Here is a 21,639-nt window from a genome sequence, read left to right on the forward strand (position 1 = left end):
AAGGTCTCACTAGGCAGAAGAAACTTTCAGGCAGGTGTGTTGGACCTGGGTGGAGCTAAACTCTGCAGGACAGCGGCCCTCCAGGACCGAGTTTGGTGACCCCTGTACTACTGCATTTATGGTGTAATTCTTTTGAGTTTCACTGTGAGTGGAGCTTATTGCTTTCATTGTAAAACCAGTCTCTTGCTGGAGGGTTTCAGCTTGTCACAGCTACAGACTGGAGTGATGATTGTTATGTTGAAACATTCTTAGTCTTCATCATAGGTGCTTGTTTCAGGTGAACGGGAGGATGCTTCCCTGAAGGATTCATCCTCCTTTAGCATACTCTGGAGAACACAGGACATGAGTGTTAGGAGAAACTGAGGTAAGGGCAAGAGAGAACACAGCAGACACAGTAAGCTGGAGTATTAGTGTGATTGTCTTACAGTCAGGTTGTTGATTTCCTCCGAGAAGGCACCAATCTGACGCACTGTGCCCTCAGAGTCCTCCATCTGCACAGAGATGCACAACATCATTTAAACAATAGCAACACCATACAGCTATGACCAGAATAGTTATCAAAGGCTGCCAATTTAAACAGATTTGCACTATGATTAGCAGTTTTATCTGCATTGCATCCTGGTCAATGGAATTGCCTATACCTGCTCCAGCTGATCCAAGCTGCCCTCATATATGCAGAGGCCTTTATGAAAACTGCTGCTCTGAGGCATCTGCACATCCATGGGGCAAACATACTCTTCGGTCTCCTCCTGCCGCTTCCTCCTCAATGTCCCGAAACCTCCAAATGACAGACGTCTTGGCTAAAAGAGGAAAGGATGGGGAAAACTTCACAAGTTATCAAACAGGTATTTAGTGTTGTATTCCATATATAAGGGAAGTTCAGAGGCAACCTGGCTTACGGTTACTTGCCTTAACTTTGGCTGTGGCTGTGAGGACAGCGTAATCTGGGTTTTCGAGATACTCCTGTTTCAGGTTTTGTGCCTCTGAGCCGATCAGGAGATGGAAGTGAGTCGCAAGGTGACGTCTCAACAGTGTTTTGTTTGGTGGGATGTTAAGAAGCAGAGCCATTGTCTCAACATTGAAACGAGGCTCTAAAACCTGAGAAATGAAAGTTAAAAAAAAAAGTATAATAAAGGAACTTGAATAGAAACTTCCTGCTTGTTTACTTCCCCAGTGCATGTACCATTAGGCCTCCATGGACTCCGCTTCCTCTCAGGTTGGGTGCATACTCTGCCAGATCCACTGAACGAAGCCACTCCATCACTCTGTGATTGGTCCATTGACAGATTTCCGCTGGCGTGGCATTATTCTAATCAAAAGGAAATAAATGGAGCAATAGTCAGTCATATTGTAAGTGAATGGAGATAAGTGTGCATGGTAGCATGATGTCAGGGTGTGCTACCTCTGTCGGTCTGCGCCGGAGACAGTCGGGGTCGTAGCAGTTGATACGCAGCACCTGGATGGCCCTCTTAATACTGAGATGGTGAAGCACACTGCCTACTTTCAGACCCAGCAGGTCATCCTAACCCAAGAAATGTTGAGAACCTTAGATTGAAGGCTACACAAAAATGTTAAGCAGTAAAAACTGTTTTCAACATAAGTAATAAGAAAAACTGTCTCGAGGCACCAAATCAGCTTATTAAAATGATTTCTGATCATGTGACACTGAAGACTAGCATAATGTCTGCTAAAAAATTCAGCTTTGCCATCACAGTAAAAAAAATCATTAAAATATATGAAATAAAAGTAACGTATAAAATATATTTATATACTAAACAGTTGTATTCGTCATCAAATAAATGTAGCCTTGGTAACACTAAACATAAGAGATTTCTTACAAAATGATTCCAAACATACACACATATATCGGACACCTACCACAGTCATATAGTGAAGCATGCGCCCGTCCACTCTGCCCTCGTCAAACTGAGATTTATACTGAGGCAGGCCGATGTCATCCAACCATCCTTTTACAATAATAATGTTACTCACACTCGGTAATACAATTTTATTGGTGCATCCCTACTACTAGGTCTATCAGTCTTCAATAGCATTTGTAATTAACTGCATTCAAAGCATAAGGCTTAATCTTTTTAGTTAAAGCAAATTACTGATTGTTGTAACTTACGCGTAACCCAGTTGTAGTCCAGTTTACCCATGGCATCTTCCTCCTCTGAGCCCAGCGAATGAAGAGCCAGTTGCAGTTTCTTTCTGTGTAGAGGATTTCTGATGGCCAGTTCCTGAAGACAAATATCATACAACACACAGAATAAACTGAAGTTACATACTAAATAAAGAAATATTGACAAGAAAAGTCTTTTTTTAAAATGTAGGGCTGTTCAGGAGACCTTTTCCAAATCATGCTGAGACGCCTTGAGTAAGGTCTGTCCAGAGCTGATCCATTGCTGAGCATGATTTATATACAAGCCCAGTCCCTGTTCCTGCAGCCACTCGCACACCTGCTCTTTACTCCAGCGTGAAAATGGACTGTCCAGCTCGCTGAGAGAGACGTCAACAATACATGTTATCCTGCCTCGTGAACAAAAGAAAAAACTCCAATAACTTCCTTAACAAACAAACTGTATGTACTTGTTATTGCTTCGCTGCAGATCACGTGACCACCCCAGCCTGGGTCCCGCTGTAGCTCGGACTCCACCTCTCCTAAACTCGGACTCTGGAGAATCGTCCAGGTCAGAGGACGTGGACTGGCTTCTCTTCATCCTGATGCAGGGATTAAGCATGTGCATGAGAGTTAATATCTTCATAACCAGTGCAGCTTATTGTTAGCATATTAACAAAGACATTAAAAAAAAGACCTTCCAAGAAACTTCATGATCCCCTTTGATTTCTTCTTCCCTTCAGGAGAGAGGGTCTCTAATGCTTTCGGCTTCTGAGTTTGTGCTCCCGCCAAATCCAAGTGCTCCGTCCCCTTGCGCTCTCCTTCAACTGACCATAATTCACGAATAGGGTTAATATTACAAAAACAGTGCCAAGAAAGGTGCACAATTTTACTGTAATGTGAAAGAAAAATCTATATTATTTCAATCATTCAAGGAAAACTTTATATAATACTATATTATAAACTTTATATATTATACTCACCTAGATTGGGGGCGCTGGTTGTCTTGTTTCCTCTGCTCTTGAAAAAGCCACGTCCAAAAGAGGAACGTGTTTTTTTAGAGCCAAAACTCTCACTCCCCCCTGATCTGGGCTGAGTCGGGGAGACCGATGGAGAGCCTCCATTTTTACTGGCTTCATCCTAAAATATTACAAGCAAAAGTTTAAAGGTTGTGGTTAACATGTTGCACATTTAGTTTTGACAATTGACGATTGTTTTTAAAAACCTAAGTGATTATTCTACGTAAAAACAAATTAGAATGCTTCGTAATCAGCATCATTCATAAAATGTGTCCAATGCAGCCAAGTGGCTTATTTATTGTAAATATCTGTTTTTGTCAGACTCATGTTGAACTAATTTCACAATGACCTACAGTAGTCAACATTTGAAGTGGATCAAAAAAGTTATTCAAAATTGTCCTAAGACAAGAACGGGTATTGTTGAAAATTCATGTATAATTTTTTGAAAGGTTTTGATCCACTTCAAATGTTGACTACTGTAGTTAAGTACGCTTGCTTGTGTCATGTATGGTGAGATGTTGTAGGGGAAGCCGTTGTATTCACCATGAGGACAGTGATGCTTTTGTGTGCAAGTTGAATATGCAGTCTACAACATTTTTACAGGACCTCGTAATAGAATCAATTGTATAATTTCTCAAATAGATTAAGTTAGTACCTCATTATTGCTTGTCAAAGGAGAACTTTCAGGCTGCTGAACTGCAGAGACACTGAATTAGAAAAATGGAAAAAAATAAATCTGTCACAAACATTAATTATATAATAATTCATGTAATACAAATACATAAATAAAATAAGAACAGGGTGCAAAAAGGTATCCCATTACTTTGTGAATAAAATCACTAATTCTCCCTGAAGATCATACTGTAATATGATCATTTTTTTAATTGGCTCATTGTAAATTCTTATATTTACCTTAGATGTATTTTTTTAATTATTTATTTTTCAATTAACATAATACTTTTTTTGTATAAAGTAAACACACTTTGGACAAAAGATGTGCACAGTAAGTAGCAGACCTGTCTGTGGGTCCGAGGTTGGTCACTCTGATGAGGTGGACTTCGGGGAGCAGCTCTGAACATGGAATGAGCTGAGGCTGTGAGAGAGACAACAACACTGATGCACAAGAGAACAGCAGCGAGGAGGATTTCCCCTGAGGACTCAAATTTCAATGAACAAGAGGAGCAGGCAGGGTTGAAATGGCCTGGAATCACAGGATGCTGCTCCCAAACAAAAACAACAGAGACGTTCCCCGTCAAAGGGTTATGGTTAAATTGTTATTCTCTGTCAGACCATCACAATGAAAGTACTGCAAGAAGGGGGTTTAAAAGGAAGTCTGAGGAACATCCTGTGATCATAACTGTGTGTGTGTGTGTGTGTGTGTGAGACCCTTCATACTTCATCAGTTTCCTCTGTGCCTCCTGTGGAGACTGTCTCGGTGTCACACTCTCTTGTGTCCTCTTCCCTGGGTTTGTCTGGGGAAACAGCAAAGTCATGAGACGGGGTAAGTCAGCCAAGTGATTAGACTGGGATGTCAACAAAAGCTTTCTGGGAAATATTCTGAAGAGTGAAGGATAACAAATTTTAGGAATCTTTTTCAGATATGCTTTCTTACCTAAACATCACGTTGAAGAATACTGATTTTAGCATTTAAGGTATAGATGAAGATTAAGTCAAGCAATTCAAGAGTCTGACATTAGCTTTTGTCTTTATGCACTTCCTGACCATTAAGGTCAAGGTACAGCGGTGCCTTTGTCTCTATGATAATGTTAAGGTTTGAGCAATCAAGTCAGGATGATTGGATTAGCAATACAATAGCTGATTGGCTCGGTTTCTCTAGAGCAATCTAGAGAACCTGCCATACCGGTTTTTGCTGGATAAGAAGACTCCTCCCCCTGGGAATGTATATAACTACAATGCAATACTGTATTAGAGTTAGACTGATGTTGGAAGACCGTTAGGTCTAGACTGTTTGAAAGAATTGCAGCCGCGCTCAATAAAGAACTTCTGCTTGAACGTGATCCAAACGTCTCCTGGTATTTGCTTAGAAGAAGGAAAAGTTTCCTACAGTTTTGGTGCCGTGACCCGGATAGAGCTACTCACAAAGATCTGACTGAGTTCCAGCTTCCTCCAACCTGAATCCTCAACAAAGATCTCAACTGACTGAGTTCCAGACTGAATCTCAAACAAAGATCTGCTTTCCAGGCTGCATCTTTTGGAATCCAGAGCAAAACTTCCAGCTGAACAAAGCAAGGTCTGGTGAGTGCGACTATCCAAAAGAACCTACAATACCAGTACAAAAGTGTAATCCTCTGCGCCGACAGAGAAGCGTTAAACAAACAGCTGCAAGTTTTGTTAACTAAGTTATCCTCTAAAGTTTTTCTTTTAGAGATGAAAGTTATCCTCTGTTTTTAGGCAGGGAAGTTTAGCATTACGCTAATATTTTGGTATCCTCTGTTCTCAGGCAGGGAAGAATAGCATTACGTGCTAATATTTTGTTTTTGTTGGTATCCTCTGTTCTCAGGCAGGGAAGAATAGCATTACGTGCTAATATTTTGTTACCCTCTACGTTTGCTAGAGACGATTCATTTCTTTTATTTTGGTTTATCCTCTGCTTTCTTGTTAGGCAGGGAAGATTAGCATTACGTGCTAGTTAGTTTGTTTATCCTTTGTTTCACAGAGAAGGTTAGCATTATGTGTTAAGATTTGTGTGTATCCTCTTGCTAGAGAAGGCCTGTCCTTTGTAAGCTAGAGAAGATTAGCGTCATGTGCTAATAAGATTGTACCCTCTGTTTGTAAGACAGTAGAGAGAAGTTTAGTGTTTGTTTGTGTGGTAACATAGAAATTCACAATGTTTAGGAAAAGTACTAGACTGACTACCCCTTTATGGACAGATAGTGAATTCAAGTCTTTGTTATCAGAGCACATGGACTCCATCGTGACTGAGCCAGTCAGATTGAATTTAACAAAGAAATTTGGCATTGATGCAGACAAAGTATGGTCTATTGAAGATTGCAAGAAAGTGTTGGGTGCATGTATCAGGAAGAAAAATGTGAAAGGTATTATATTATGTCACAGAGAGTTTAGCTTATCCATTGTACAAGAACAAGCTCGTTGTATTGATAAGTTAAAAGAACAGAACAAACAATTGCATACTCGAATGTCCTGTCTCACAGACAAGGTGGGCCATAACACGGCCTCAACCAAATGTGACTCAGAAGACCAACAGTCAGATGAAAGCTATCCTGATCTACAGTCTTTTGATAGTATAGAGGACAATGTCAATGCAGATGTAAATGCAGTTGAAGTGTGCGTAGCTAGACAAAAGCCTCAGGTAAAAGGGGTTGACACAGTTCCATCTGCAACCTCCGTACTGCAGTCACAAGCAGTCATTTCAACGTTAGCTCCTAAAGATATAGAGAGAATATCTCAGAGCTTACCTCCAGCACGCACAAATTTTTCTGAATTTAGAAGGGCATTGATCAGCAAAATGCGTCTATATGACATGGCGGTAACAGAAGTCACACAGTTGATGTCACAAATTTTAACTGAATCTGAATTCAACAGTTTTGAATCTGCTGTTACTTCTGAACTGCTACATGCCAGTAAAGATGAGTTGAGAGAAGGTGTCTTGAAAATTCTAAAGAACATTGTTGGACCACACATGGACTGGTCAAAGCTCACTAATTGTGTACAGAAGAAGGGTGAATCTGTTTGTGAGTACACAGAACGCTTCTGTCAGACTGCTGCAGGGTACAGTGGAATTGCAGACACGCCAGAGAAGGTGCTAGGTGATAATGGTCCCCTAGTTCGCACATGGTTTCAGGGTCTTCTGTCAGAACATAAAAATGCATTGCCTTACTTAGAATTAACATGGTCCAGTAGAACCCTGGAAGACAACCTGGACAGTTTAGTCACTTGGGAAAGAGACTTTGATGTCAGAGAGAGAGTAAGAATTGCAGCAGTTACTGTTAAGGTCAACTCAGAGAAGCCAAAGAAACGCAAAAGTCCTAGAGAAGCCACTTGTTCTTACTGTGGCAAGCACGGACATTTTGGAAAAGAATGTAGAAAAAACAAGCATAACTTAAGACAAGTTAACAATGTTATGCAGCTTTTACTCCATTTGTTTACTAGTTTGAAGCAACCCCTCCCCTCGTCATTGAACTCGTGGTTGTTTCCCCCTTCAACAGGGACAGGATAGGACACACGGACCAGTGAGGAGCCCAGGGAAGAACCGAAAGCAATAGGCTTCGGGGGCCAAACCTGCGGTGAAGATTTCCCTCTTAGGCCTTCCCCTCCACTAGTCCATCCTTACCTCACTGGTTCATAGGTGTCTCATGAATTGAGAATTAGGGAAATAAGGAACAACAAATAGCAGACTCAGATTGAACAGATTGAACCCTAATGTTTGCAGTCTTTACAACGATTACTGCTCTGTTGCCGTTTTCTCTTTTGTTTTCTTTCTTCCTCTGTGCAGATATCACTGGATGACTGTCCCGAGACCCATATGCAGTATGCACCGACCTCCTCACCTGCGTATGAAGCCACAAACTTCCAGAAAATGACTCGACCCATTGCTGAGCCAACTATCACAAATAAAATAAAATAAAAATACACAACGCAGAGACTCACATACGTTCCGTATGTCATCAATGGAACCTTCAGTCCACTAGATGACTGAAAGGTTCACAAACCCTAATTGCATGTTTGTTTCTGTGTCCGCATGCAATTACAGAAGAACTACACAGAATAAGCTACGTGCCTGTAACGAACACAAGTTACAAGAATGAACTTTTAGTGTCTAAATTTGTATATTATGTGAGAGTTTTTAAGAACTCTCAAACGGGGGACTGAAGGATAACAAATTTTAGGAATCTTTTTCAGATATGCTTTCTTACCTAAACATCACGTTGAAGAATACTGATTTTAGCATTTAAGGTATAGATGAAGATTAAGTCAAGCAATTCAAGAGTCTGACATTAGCTTTTGTCTTTATGCACTTCCTGACCATTAAGGTCAAGGTACAGCGGTGCCTTTGTCTCTATGATAATGTTAAGGTTTGAGCAATCAAGTCAGGATGATTGGATTAGCAATACAATAGCTGATTGGCTCGGTTTCTCTAGAGCAATCTAGAGAACCTGCCATACCGGTTTTTGCTGGATAAGAAGACTCCTCCCCCTGGGAATGTATATAACTACAATGCAATACTGTATTAGAGTTAGACTGATGTTGGAAGACCGTTAGGTCTAGACTGTTTGAAAGAATTGCAGCCGCGCTCAATAAAGAACTTCTGCTTGAACGTGATCCAAACGTCTCCTGGTATTTGCTTAGAAGAAGGAAAAGTTTCCTACAAGAGCTAAATAATCTTTTGCCTAAACATCAGACACCAAGAAAAATAGATGTGAGTGATACTGAGCAATTTCACATCACTCTAGATGAGTTATTAAAATGAATTGAAATAAGACAAAACAAGAATTAAAATAAATTGCAATAAGGAAAAAATTAAGATATTTCTTATTTTTTGGTGTTTTTATAATGAATATACATCTTTATAGTTATTTCAAGCTCCAAAAGATTTTACTGGATGGAGATTGCTGTGGACAATGGGGGGGTTCACTGAAGTCAACAATGTTGAGATCCACTGAAGATGACCTCGAAGACTGCATATAGTTTCTTTGTCAACAAGCAGTTTGTTTCACGACAACGGCGGAGTAACACTGTAAAATTACACTTTAAAGGCAATTTCAGAAAAAATATAAAGAGCTGATATACCTTTTTAAAAATATTACTAACAAGTAACTTGTAAATGGTAACAGGAGATTCACCTCCTGAAGACCAGTGGTTTCACATTATAGCAGAAGGAAATAATGTATAATCAAAAGAAAGCTATGGAAACCTCACCTTTCGATACCTGCAGAGACATCACCATATCCTGAACTCTATTGTAACGGATCAGAGACTGGTGCAGCTCTTTTATCTTAAGATCCTAAAAAGATTCAGATTAAAACATACAAATTTAATATCAAATATTACTAAATTAATTATATATATTCAATTATATTGTATATAACATCTACTTCTACATACATGCATCTATACGAAGATTGTTTTATTAGAAAGAGCGTGGACATGGTTTAATTAGAAATGAAGTGATCTGTGTGCTGGCTGGTGGTTGATGTGATCGTCACAGCAAAATAGCAGGACATCACATTGCTTATACCTTCTCTTCATTAGCTGCCTTCAAAGACTCGACAACACTCCTCATTCTCTGCACCTCCATTTCTGAACACACACAAAAACAACATCTTATGTCATTCAACATGCTAAACATTTCAGAACCCGACTGAAGCCTTTGACAACATTGTTCTGCCTCTGGAAGCACTAAAATAAATAGCCCAGAAACTGCACTGTACCCAGCCTGCTGGAAGTAAAGATGATTTGCAGTGTTGAATAAATATTGTGAGACAATACAAGCAAATCCAGCAAAGCAGAGTGCAGCCAAAATCAGGTCACCATCAATCAAAAAGCATGTCTAGACATGCGTTATACAAACCTTCATACTTCATACATTCCAACACAATGTTGTTTTTTTTTTTTCTTACAACGTGCAGGGATAGTTTCTACTTTATTAAGCTAAAATGTTTTTGTTTCTGTGTCATCCATTTAAAGTGTATAGCCTCAGCTGCAAATGGATTTGTTAGCTGTAAAATGTGTCTGTGCAAAGGCTCCATTTATATAGCGTATACAGTGGGCTCCAAAAGTCTGAGATCATGCTTTATTTACTTCATCATGTAAATAAATACAAAAATTTATTTTTGTACATCCTTATATTTGTGTCCATCAGCAGGTCAAAATAATGATTACGCATAAAAAAAATCATGAACAGAGACAGTAAAAAAAAAAAGAAGTCAATCATTGGATTTGATTTCATACTGATCTCAATTTAGCACAGAATATACATATATACACACACATATAAATGCATCTCTGTATACAGAAGTGCATTATTGGACTCCACTGTATATGGACATTGAATATTTATTATTCATTTTCACATTCTGGATTAAATTAGATTTTGAATCCCCTCTAGTTTCCAAATGAACGTTAACATGTTGTTGATAGCAGTATGTTCATATTGTACCTTTTTCTCTGCTTTGTGACTGTTCTGTGTTTGGGCTTTCTGGGAAGGCCTGGTCCTGAAGTCTTCGAAATGCCTGCTCTTTCTCTTCCAACTGCTTTTGTAGTGATTTCAGCTCCACCTGATCAATCGAAACCCAAATTAACATCTCCAACACATCCAATTTAAGAACTAAATATAAGCTCACTCTGTGCCAAACCCAAATTGACTTAGTTGTCGATTTAAAACGCAGCACAGAAAATACATTAACTAGAAAACAATGGGTAACTATAATGTATTGTGAACAAATGCCATTTAAAGGGTCTAAAAAAAGACACTGAGTGGCAGATTTTTTTTTTTTGATTTTATATGAATTTGTCCAGCTTTGAGCACAAGGATAACGCTCAGTAGCTTGGCACATTCCAGTGGCTACTCTGTAAGGTCAGGGTGAACTACACAAGGATTTCTCTTTTGTGGTTAAGTGATTCATGGACAAGTGCTAGCTGTTACACTTCAGTGCTGTTAATCTTATGTTGTGTAAATTATCACCTGACCAATGAGGCACTCTTACTTTGGTAGAGTTGAGGCTTCTCTCATGTTCTTGTCTCTCGTTCTCCATTGAAGTCAACTTATAATGCATGTCTTTCACATCCTGATAAAGACCCTGAAGAGACGGGAGTCAAGAAGAGTTTTGTATACAAATGGACAAGCTAAAAGACATGCACTGCTAAATACTTTGAGTTTTGTTTGAACGATAGGCAAAATACGAAAAAACTAAAAGGAGAACTTCATAAAGTATACTTAAAATGAAATCTATATTTTCATCTAACGTGGAGGAAACCTATCCCATTCTTTTGGTCCACCGTGGATTTCAGGTTTCTGAAACTGAATCTCCCCCTGGGCTCATGCAAGTTAAAGAAAGCTGAATGAGACCAGTGTAGTCTGGACTCAAACGGGCAAAACAATTTTATAACAGGAAACGGCTCTGGCACTTAAGAGTTTCACTCTCACCCTGAAGCTGGAGGCTTAAGCAGCAATGATTGCCACTATGGAAACCACAGGGTGGTCAAACCATAATAGCCAGGTTTAATTTCATTAAATGTTCAGGTTGTCAGTACAGTTCATTCTGCTTTGCATTGAGTGCACTTTTAAGATTCTGATTAATTACTGGAGACTGTAATTTATTAGGCTCTGTACCTGAAATTTCACAGTGGCGAAGGTACAAATGTGTGCTCATTACCTCACTTTCTCTGCAATCCCCTTCTGCAGCGGCTAGCTTTAGTTTCAGACTCGATATCTCTGTCAGCAGTTCCAATTTTTCCATCTCTAAAGCACTCCTACTAAGCAGCTCCTACACAATACAAGTTAGATATTAGTTTTCTGGGAAACGCATTTCTTCAATACTGACCACCCCTACAAGAAATTGATTGCATGCTGTGCACTTTTGTTATTGCATAAGGCAAGACAAGGCACACCACACACCTGCTGTAATAACTCTTCTGTAGCACTCAGTTTCATGCGGTGTTCCTCAAGGCTCGAGTCTAGGTCTCTTATTTTTTCTCCTTGAACTTCCACCTGGTCAGTCAGAACACTTACCTGAGGGATAAGAGTGCATATTTATTGAGTTTTGTGTGATGATGTGTGATATTTAGAAACCAAAATGGTTGTCAGACTGACAGCCAATAGGAAAGCAGCAGTGCACAACTTCAAATCCGACAAGAAAATCCCACACAACCCATACAGTCTCTCGACTTGGTTTTGACAACACACCTGGAGCACTAGACATTCTTTGTCGCTTTCCAAGCGAGAGAGTCGCTCCTGGTAGACCAAATCCCCTGCTGCAGATCCATGACCATTGGTCTGGAAACATAAATGCTTAGAGTGTTAGACATAGATTTATTATACACAAAACATGTATAGAAATGCAATTCCAAATAAGCACACCAGATTTACTGGTAGTCTGGTGTGCATCCTTGAATTAGCAGGCTCTAAACAGTCAACAAAACAGTGAAATGACCATATACAGGAAAATGCCAGTGGGACCTGGAGAAGAAATCACATGCTGCCATCTGTGAGTCATGTGGGGTTCATACGGATGATACTCTGCTATATGAGATGCATGTGAAAATTTTTCACATTGCAAGATTTTGAAGCCCAGGGGTGGACATTTTGTAAAGCAAGCACGCTTCAGGTTGAAAATGGAAAAAGGGGCTGGGGAGCTGAAATGTGCTTAATCCAGATGAATCATGGCTGGAGTAAAGGATGGAAAATGCAAAGGGAGAAAAACGCCAGACATACAGACGAATACATTTTATATTTTAAAAAAAAGAGAGCCATTGGTATTGTTCGTTTCAGAGCAAGTTTTTGCATCAAACAGGTAAGAGTTTACAAAACTATTGCCAAAATTTGCAATACTTATTCTTAAAATATAAAATAAAATACCTTATTAAAGCTTTTTATTTTAGGTAATCTCATTTGGATGCAAATAGAAGATAATCGAAACCTTCAGGCTGACAAATCAGCATTGACTTTGTACTACACAGGTTATCTCTGGGTCAGGTTATATAAATGAGTCCAAATTTACTAAAATTAGGTATGAAAAGAGGAGTGAGGGAGAATATTCTTCAATATCCAGGTGGTGTTGGGGTTTAAGAGAGATTTGAAGAGGATTTTGATACAGTACATGATTTTTTGTTTTTACTTAAACTTAAATTGTATATTAAAACATACAGGTCAACATAACTGTTAAGGACTATATTTGTTGCCGTAGCACCTAACAGATGTATCTTTAAAAATATCTGAGGGAAACCCACCAGTCGTCCTTGCAGCCACTCCATCAGACCCTCAGCTGTGGTTTCAGAAACCTGACTGCGCAGACTCTGCTTTTCCTCTGGATCCATAAGGTCCAAAGCAGCCCTCAGGTCCTCCAGGAGATGCAGCACCCGAAGGCTGCCCAGGAATGGCGAAGTTGGTGACTGACAATCAAACAGGCCGTTGGTGTAGTTCATGGCCTTAGAACCTGAGGCAAGTGCAGGAATGAGGATCAGTGAACGGATTAAGGGATGAGTGAAATTTGTTTGGAGCAGTGGATGATACAAATGCATCTTTACCCAGCAATGACCCTCATCTTATTTTATTATGGGAAATTTGAAAACAAAAAATTCTAACATTTTAAATTCTAAAGTAACATCACTGGTCCCAACTAAACGTCATGATGTCAAGCTTGCAGAATTAGCATAATAACTAATGAAGATTATCAGTAATTAATGACTGAAACTTCATTGGATCACAGCTTTTGTTAGAATGTGATTTTTTTGTGTCCTTTTTGGAATGTAATCAATCAATCAAGTGGAAAAACCTTGGGGGAAAAATGAGAGTAAATAGATTATTTTATGCAATTTTTGGGAGTCACCTTTAAATCGGTTTGTTTTTCTGTAGCCACTTTTAAGTCTTTCCCCCAAAAAAACGCAGGTTGGATGACTGTTACCGTGACCGCACAACTCGGATGGCTTATCGCAAGATGATATAAACAGAGGGACGTCCACTGCCATAATTATAGAGAGAATGGGAAAGCATAACCTTCAAGGTTGCTCCAAGCAAAGACATTCATTTACTCTGATGCTCCCAGAGATGGACAGTATTGTGGCCGCATACTGAATAAGCATTAGATTTCATCAGTGCTGAAGTAGTGGAAAAAGCTTGTAATGTAGCACACTACGCATACTCTCAGTCTTACAAATCTGCAGAAACACTCACGGTGCAAATGCATTCCCTTTGTGGGTTTATGTGCATTGTTCTTAAAGTTCCTTCAAATTATTCGTTTCTCTGTCTATTTTTTTATATACATGATCACAGTTGATTTCGGTGTAAAGCTGAAAATAGTACACATAAGAAAGAAGAGAAATAATAATTTTTGGTGCATAGTATTTTTTTTTTCCATTTATTTAGTTGTACCTGCAATGATGCCATCCATCTGCTCCAGAGCAGCTGCCAACATTTCACTGGCATCACACATCATGATCACCTTCTTTGAAACCTGCAAATGACACATTCAAAAGGTAAGCAAGGACATGACTCTTCAAATGGCATTAGTGTGGTGCAGACATTTTATATACAGTAGCCTATATATAATTGATTAAAAGTTTATCCCTAATACGGCACGGTATATAGCCTACTACTTTTTAAAACAATTTCAGTAAAAGATAAGGGAACAAATCCATCTATCTGATGTTCTCTCTCCTCCCTGGAGTTTCTGTCTTACTACGCAGAATGGGGGGACTAAGTGTGTGGGATAATGGCACGATTCTCCCAGGACTTTTCTAGACTGTGTGTGTGTTGGAATGCTTGGAATTCCAGACCATCAAACCAAAGTCCCACAGCCTTCATGACCAACATGCTCGAGCCATTGGCAGGCCAAGAGAAGCTTCACTACTCCGCCCAAGAGGTTGGATCCCTGAATGAATCATGGAATCACAATTCCAAAAGGAATTTATATTAGCAAGGCAAATTAAAACTAATAGATGGATATGCCTCACTTATGATGAATCCTTAAAATTTGTAGCAACAAATGTCAAAACATGCATGTGCAGCTGCTCACATGTGCTAACAAGTACTACTGTAAATCACACTACTACGATTCTTAAGGTATGCAGGACAATGTTGTTATTGTTGTCTGAAACTATTCAGTCATTTTCGTTAAATTGAATAGCTGAATGTTCTTATATAAATATTAGACAAAAACTTTAAAAAAAACTAAAATTAAACTAAGTTTGAAATGTTGCCTTGGCAAATAAACTGAAATAAAGTACTAAAATAAATCTGAATAGAAATATGAATAAACCACATTAATATTGGCATAAGGATAGGTGAACTTCAGGCTTATATGACAAGGGATGTCAAAACAGATTACAGGGATCTTAAGATTCATTTTTTCCCATTTTATTAGTTGCATTGCATTTTTATAATCATATGGAAGGAAACAGATGCAACTCTATGGCCAAATACGTCCTTCTAAATGTGTATGGATGTTAAAATCGTGATTTAAAGGGGGATGAACAACTTTTCAGAGTTTTACCATGCAAACAGTTAAAGCTTAGCATGCTTAAACAATATAAGAGAAAAAAGAGAGAGAAAACTTGTTAACCACTATTATTAAAACTATACTGACCCATGCCTATATAGGACAAGATGCTGTACACTAATGCTCACAAAGACAAGCCAAAACAGAATAGGGCAGACTCCAAATTACCCTTTTAATTTGGTTACTGACTGGGCAAGAGAGCGGAAAATCTCAACAACTAAACACAGAAGTCTTTGTTTGTCTGTTTACCACCAACCCCCAGAGAAAGAGAACATATACAAGCTAGGCCTACAGCATTTTAACACAAATCTATTCAGTTATGCACTTATCTGATCAACGAGGACAGCAGAAAGGGCAAGACCGGCCCACATCACTCATAGTTTTTATTTAGCAAGAGAAGTTGGCTAGGGCGTTGTTTATGGATTCGGATTTTATTAAATCAATGAGTCCTATGTTTACAATGCTTGTTCAAAATGGATATGGCGAGTAGCTTTTCTCTAACCAAAGTTGTTTTAGAGCCCACATGACAAAGTCAAGCTTCTGACCACAAAGCAACAACTAGCCTAAATCCTCACCGAAACTTCACTGATTAATATGAAAAAGTGCTAGAGTAAGTTATGATCTACTGGATTTGAACTGACATTCAGACCCATTACCACCTGTAGAAACACTGGCCAAAGTGAAGGGCCGCCCCAACTTGAAATCCACGGCTTTTCAAGTTACTTTTGGCTAACAGAAAACATTCTTCACATCCCTGGAGGGAAGAGGAGCTGTATTTAGTCAGCTGCCTGCATCACTTCCTATGGGGAAGCCCTGGACTTCTGGCAGCTTCTCCAAAAAGTGCAAGGAGAAACTCTAAAAAAACAGATTATTTGCTTTAGAAGTGTACAAAAATTATTAGGGATGTAATTTGGCTAATTCAAGAATTCAATACTACATGAAACCCAGATGCTTTGTACGGTATTTTTTACCTACAATAGTGTTAGGTATCCTATTTTACCTTCTCTGCATTCACATTCTGACCCAAGTATGACCACACATATTGTGTTTCCCTCTCTGATGAGAACCAGCTCCATTCTGTTCATCGCATGGATATTTTGATTTTCCATTTTCCTCCAAAGCATGGACGGAAAAGCATATGGATAAAAGCGAGCCCCTCATGATAGTGTGGAGAGATCGTTGGCTCCAAACAACCTTTTGAACAATACTTTCCAGCAGTGAACGCAGCAGATTTTAATCACACACAAATGGAGTGAGGAATTACATTTCCATACGGAAAGAAGGGAGGGGAAAACGGTCGGATTGACTTAATTGGCCGTAGCACTAAATGTTTCATTTCAGCTTCTTAACAGATCGGGTTCACCACTCTCTATAAGAGTACCATGCACCAATCGCTCCATGACCCAGATGACCAGCTCAATCGAGACCCTGACCCTCCCCCTTCTTCCAGATGCCTGAAAAACTCCTCCAGATGTGCACTCCCTCTCACATACCTTCACAATCAGCGCTTCCTCTAAACATAGATACCGTACAGTCCGCCCTCAGGCCAAATTACTGTCAGATTAATTCACATGTTTTGCTAGTAAATCAGCAGACCGCATATTCCCTTAAAGGGTTGTTAACCAAAGCACTGTAGGAGGGACAGTAATGATTGGCTCAGTGCCCAGACAGGCCTATGCGTACAAAAGGTAGAAGTCGTTTTTATTTATTTACATACTCTGACGTTGGCCAGATGTGGAGATAGGGGATGGAGTGGGGGTAGTCTGAAAGAAAAACAACCCACTGCCCCGTGCCGTTATCCAGGCTGAGCCTAGTCCTAAATACAACCAACCCCTCATATGGGTCGTGCTACTGAGCTATACAAACACACAGATGTGACATGTATTTGGCCTTCAGCATTAAAAAAGCTCCTAGTGTTGAGATCCCATTCGCTACTAATCATCGCCTTGGTTGTGGGAGTGTGGGAGTGTAGATTTCCACATAGAAAATCCTATGCTTTAAGTTCCTGAATGCAAGTAAAATCTTATCCCATCTCTTAGTTTGATAAAGTGCTTTAAAGGTAAGGAATGTTAGCAGCATCCCTCTTAAAGAGAAGTGAGCTGTCGGCTGATGAAGAGCAGAGACACCTCACTCACCGCACATCAACCATTTAGGTCTTATCCAACCCACAGTCCCGTCAGTAAAGCCCTTATTCAACGATACAGAAATGCATTCTTATTCAACACGGGATCATTTAGCATTATCATTAATATTATTAAAAATGGAATCGATAACGGGGGTAAAAAACTCATCCACAAATTTATAAAACGTTATATGAATAAAAAAAAGAAAATCTTAAATCTGAGTTGTTTGAATCTATTAGGTTTAATAAAAAAAAAATGTATACTACCCTTAACTTCACACACGCACACCCTTCTGTGACTTGGAGAAGTGATCATACTGTATGTGTGACCATGATGGCCAACCGAGCTTTTCTTTCAATCACTCAAAACAAAGATTTTAAACATTACATATGGCTTTGATTCTGACATTTTGTAGCTGGTCTGTCTAAATGAATACAAGGAAACATGTGCAGGACAAGATAGGAAACATCTGACCCCACACTTCAAGCCTGCATGGGAGCAATTTGGGATCTTTTATTTGAAGAAATAAAAAAAAAGTCCCTGATGTCATAGCTGACCTTTTTACACTGTGAAAGGCCACAGTTCCACCCTGGAAGTCACAGTAAACACAGGATATACACAGACTCCAGGCTTACAGTCTTTACATTTACAGTACTACCCAGAGTAAGACAGTACTTTACTGTGTGCACAACCAAGAGTCACACCCACAAGCATTTTCTGCTCTGCAAATTAATTCACAAGTTAAAAAAAGAAAAGAAAAAAAAGTTCCCCTGGCTCCATCACTCTCAGAAAAAAATGTGTTAAAAAATAAAATCATACCTTTATGGGTACAACAGATTGTCCGTGGGGGAGTAGCCATAAAATAACATCACTGTACCTTACATACCCCTAAGAGGCCCATAGTAGTACCTCAAGGTAAATATTGCTACTCTAAGGTACTAATATGCCACTTTTAGGGGTAAAAAGATACAAAACGTTATTTTAAGGGTACTTCCCAAGTGACAAGATATGTTATAGGCTTCCCATAAAGATACAATGTTTACACGTTTTTTTTCTGAGTGATAGCATTAACTCAGAAAAAAGTGGAAGATCTCTAAGGTATTCAGATGTGAATAGGTAAAAACAGACATTTTTGAGTTTTGTACGAATGCTTTTATAAAATAAGTGCATTTAAAATGTTTGCAACCCATAATTAGGTAAGATAAAAAGAAGACAAAGAGTGAGTAAACTAATGAAAGCCTAAAAACATCATTCTAACTATCTTAAATGAGCAAACGACTCTCAGGTGCGATACAGATGACGTGCGTTATTATTTAATCGCTTTTTCAAATATCATAAATGACTTACCTTCAAATGTCACGAGGGTCCTAAAGTTATTTGAAATGATAAACTTCCTTCAACAGATGCATGTGTCCAAAATCAACAGATATTCCCCAGCGTCCCTCATATTAATGTGTTCATCTGAGTTGAAACCGCGTCTCCTCCTCACTCAGAAAGCAGAAGTGCAACTTTCGGACTCGACTTGAGAGTTGTGCGCTTGAGTGCGCATGCGCCTGGCCAACCAATCACAACCATAACCGACCCAACGTTGTTAATTAGCTCCAGAGCCATATCTCTATTTGGCTCTGATTACCGCCAGAGAAAGTATTTGCAATGTCGATGAACGGTTGTTTAATTTATTTTTAAATAAATTAAATTATTGCTAAGCAGTGAGCAGTCGTCTTATCACATGGTATCTGTTTCCAGAGCTTCTCAGGCTCGCCCAATAAGGTTTTAGTTTTAGTAGGCTATATCTTCAACAAGACAAAAAGCGTCCTGAGGTTTAAATGGAGGGTACAAATTTAGTTCAAATTAATTATCCTTACATTATTATCCTTATCCATTTGGTTTGTTATAAACAGATTGATATTTTTAATAAATAAATAAAATAAACAAAATTACCTGGACCTTTTCCTAATTAGAGCTTTCCTCCCATTTTGTTACATATTATGCTCACACAGACAATATTACTGTTAAATCCATTTTATTTACTAAATGTTTAACTTAATAATACTTTTCATAAATAATTCATTAAAAAGCATTTAATACTAGCAATAAAAAAGTTACTTATTAAAGTAAATGAACATTTTTAACTATTTGAATACTACATTGTTTTTACATTTTCTACTATGAAATAGCCAATCTAATAAAGGCTTTTTATATATTTCCAAAGAAGAGTGCCTTGGATTTCCTTCTATTACATTTTGTTGAATTCCCAACCCCAAAGAGCACCTTCAAAAAACTTCCTTATGTTGAACTCCTTGAGCACCCTGGACATTTTTTCTTTTTGAACTACATTGTAATGTTTTGTAGGCTAATGCTAATGAAAAGTTACAAAAAGTTTCCAAAATTATGTGATAGTGACACAAAGTAGCCTATGAGCTCCCGACAAAAAGATGAACGTCGCCCTCTTGTGGATATTGAAGGAGTTGATCCTTTTTACTTTTTTCAATAACAATATGTTCAAAGATATAATACAGCGTATAGAATACAGAGCCACAACCATTTGATACCGAGTTGTTTGATGAGGAAAATCAAGCGTCTTTGTAGCGGAATTTAAAAAAAAGTATTTGTGAGATTATGGTCCTTAATTTTCCTTATTGCTGCCTTCGTTATCACAATATGCTATTATTTTCAAACATTTCACACTAGATGGCAGGCAAATGCAAGCTTTTTACAGTTGAAGTTTGATGAAACAGCTGTTGCTTTCTTTCAACTTTACACATATGTGACTGCTATAGCAATACATTGAAACCATTAGCCTATTTACTGAATGATCATTTCATAATAAATACATTTTTGTATAATGTATCCACGTGGTAGTTATGCCTTGGATGCTTAAGGGTGCTAAAACATGAACTTCCGTCACCACTGTTCAAATATTGTTCTTCCCAGACAGACTCGTGGTTTTAGGATCTAGAGATTTGATGTTCCCTCTTTGCAGTCTGAGTCCTTTGTTGTTTAAAGACATTGAAAAAAAGCACAAGTGAAATTACTTCCACTAACCTGTAATATCTGGTCTGTTTTCTCTGCCTTTTGGATCGAGACACTTCTGTGTCCATGGCAACTAGGCTCAGAGGGAATCATTTTTAGTCATGTTCCTCAATGGCACAAACATCGCACTTATTTAGCCCACAGGGGCAAGAGTGTGTACCCTGTCTGGGTCAAGTTGTCACTTTCGTAACAGGAGAAAATGGACTGTTAAAGCAAAAAGCTAATGAATCTGGAAAGAATACGGGACCCATCTTAGCATCCAAAGTAAATCCCACGTGAATCCCAGCAATTTTGAGTAGGCAGAGGTATTGCTGAATTTAGCCAAAGCGAATACTGTAGAGGCAGATACCTATAATATTTAAAATCCCCAATAACAAAAAAAGAGACATTTTAAATCCATCTTTGAATGAAACCAGCGCCTCAGAGGACTCTCATTACAGCAAACATCCCACATCAAAACCGGAACAGAAAGGGCTTTTTATGTAATCATCTTTATATCCTGGTGCTACAGTCACAGATATGACCTTTGTTTGTTTCATTCACTGTGTCTAAGGACACAGCATATTAATTAACGGGAAGGAGAGCAGCAATCTCTTCCTCTCACCTGGGCAACTGGACCGCACTCACATTTTCACGGAAATACAACACTTGTCCAATGCATGCGATTCTAAATATATGCACAAACATGCAGTGCACGAGAATAAAGTGTGCAGAAGTCAAGTAAGCAATACGTTATTTATTTGTGCAAAATAAGCTATTAATAACAATTTCTTTATTTATTGTATTATTATGTTACATTAAATTAAATTCTTCAGTGCTGCTCAAACATCATTCTGGAAACAACAACAAATGTATTTGAGCAAAATAAGCAAAACAAGCAACTTAATTATTTAATTTATTATTTAATTATTCATTTTAATGATCCCATTTTTTTTTACAGACCTGTTTTTAAGGGATAGTTCACCCAAAAATGAAAATTCTGTCATCATTTACTCCCCATCATGTTGTTTCAAACCTGTATGAGTTTCTTTCTTCTGCTGAACACAAGAAGAAGAATGTCAGAAGGCAAACAGTTGATGGACGCCATTGACTTCTATAGTTTTTTTTTTCTTCCATACTATGGAAGTCAATGGGTTCCATCAACTGTTTGG

The 21,639-nt window shown here is 38.6% G+C and overlaps 1 protein-coding gene and 1 long non-coding RNA gene across 5 annotated transcripts in view; one reads left to right on the top strand and one right to left on the bottom strand.

The window, feature by feature from the left end:
• Window positions 1–186: 186 nt before the first annotated feature.
• ppfibp1a (PPFIA binding protein 1a) overlaps window positions 187–21,639 on the bottom strand; it is a 76,280-nt gene continuing 54,827 nt past the window's right edge. For 2 of the 4 annotated variants that reach the window (XM_079622662.1, XM_079622661.1), the window contains 24 exons: window positions 14,207–14,288; window positions 13,066–13,271; window positions 12,023–12,112; window positions 11,735–11,848; window positions 11,493–11,603; window positions 10,824–10,916; window positions 10,277–10,394; window positions 9,356–9,417; window positions 9,037–9,121; window positions 4,534–4,610; window positions 4,155–4,231; window positions 3,794–3,845; window positions 3,103–3,259; window positions 2,817–2,946; window positions 2,590–2,721; window positions 2,349–2,499; window positions 2,129–2,240; window positions 1,879–1,967; window positions 1,403–1,522; window positions 1,184–1,309; window positions 910–1,098; window positions 642–800; window positions 426–491; window positions 187–326 (listed from right to left, as the gene is read on the bottom strand). In XM_079622662.1, the coding sequence (XP_079478788.1) occupies window positions 249–326; window positions 426–491; window positions 642–800; window positions 910–1,098; window positions 1,184–1,309; window positions 1,403–1,522; window positions 1,879–1,967; window positions 2,129–2,240; window positions 2,349–2,499; window positions 2,590–2,721; window positions 2,817–2,946; window positions 3,103–3,259; window positions 3,794–3,845; window positions 4,155–4,231; window positions 4,534–4,610; window positions 9,037–9,121; window positions 9,356–9,417; window positions 10,277–10,394; window positions 10,824–10,916; window positions 11,493–11,603; window positions 11,735–11,848; window positions 12,023–12,112; window positions 13,066–13,271; window positions 14,207–14,270 (2,658 nt within the window). In that variant the 5' untranslated portion in view covers window positions 14,271–14,288 and the 3' untranslated portion in view covers window positions 187–248. Of the gene's footprint in view, window positions 327–425; window positions 492–641; window positions 801–909; window positions 1,099–1,183; window positions 1,310–1,402; window positions 1,523–1,878; window positions 1,968–2,128; window positions 2,241–2,348; window positions 2,500–2,589; window positions 2,722–2,816; window positions 2,947–3,102; window positions 3,260–3,793; window positions 3,846–4,154; window positions 4,232–4,533; window positions 4,611–9,036; window positions 9,122–9,355; window positions 9,418–10,276; window positions 10,395–10,823; window positions 10,917–11,492; window positions 11,604–11,734; window positions 11,849–12,022; window positions 12,113–13,065; window positions 13,272–14,206; window positions 14,289–18,802; window positions 19,049–21,639 lie in introns of those variants that run through there. The other 2 variants (XM_079622663.1, XM_079622664.1) reach the window with 2 other exon arrangements.
• Window positions 263–2,745, top strand: LOC307003842. Its single transcript, XR_013798846.1, has 3 exons — window positions 263–364; window positions 679–845; window positions 2,610–2,745. It is a non-coding gene; the product is annotated as an uncharacterized lncRNA (long non-coding RNA).

Source organism: Phoxinus phoxinus (genome assembly GCF_949152265.1).
Source record: "Phoxinus phoxinus genome assembly, chromosome: 9".
Taxonomy (NCBI): domain Eukaryota; kingdom Metazoa; phylum Chordata; class Actinopteri; order Cypriniformes; family Leuciscidae; genus Phoxinus; species Phoxinus phoxinus.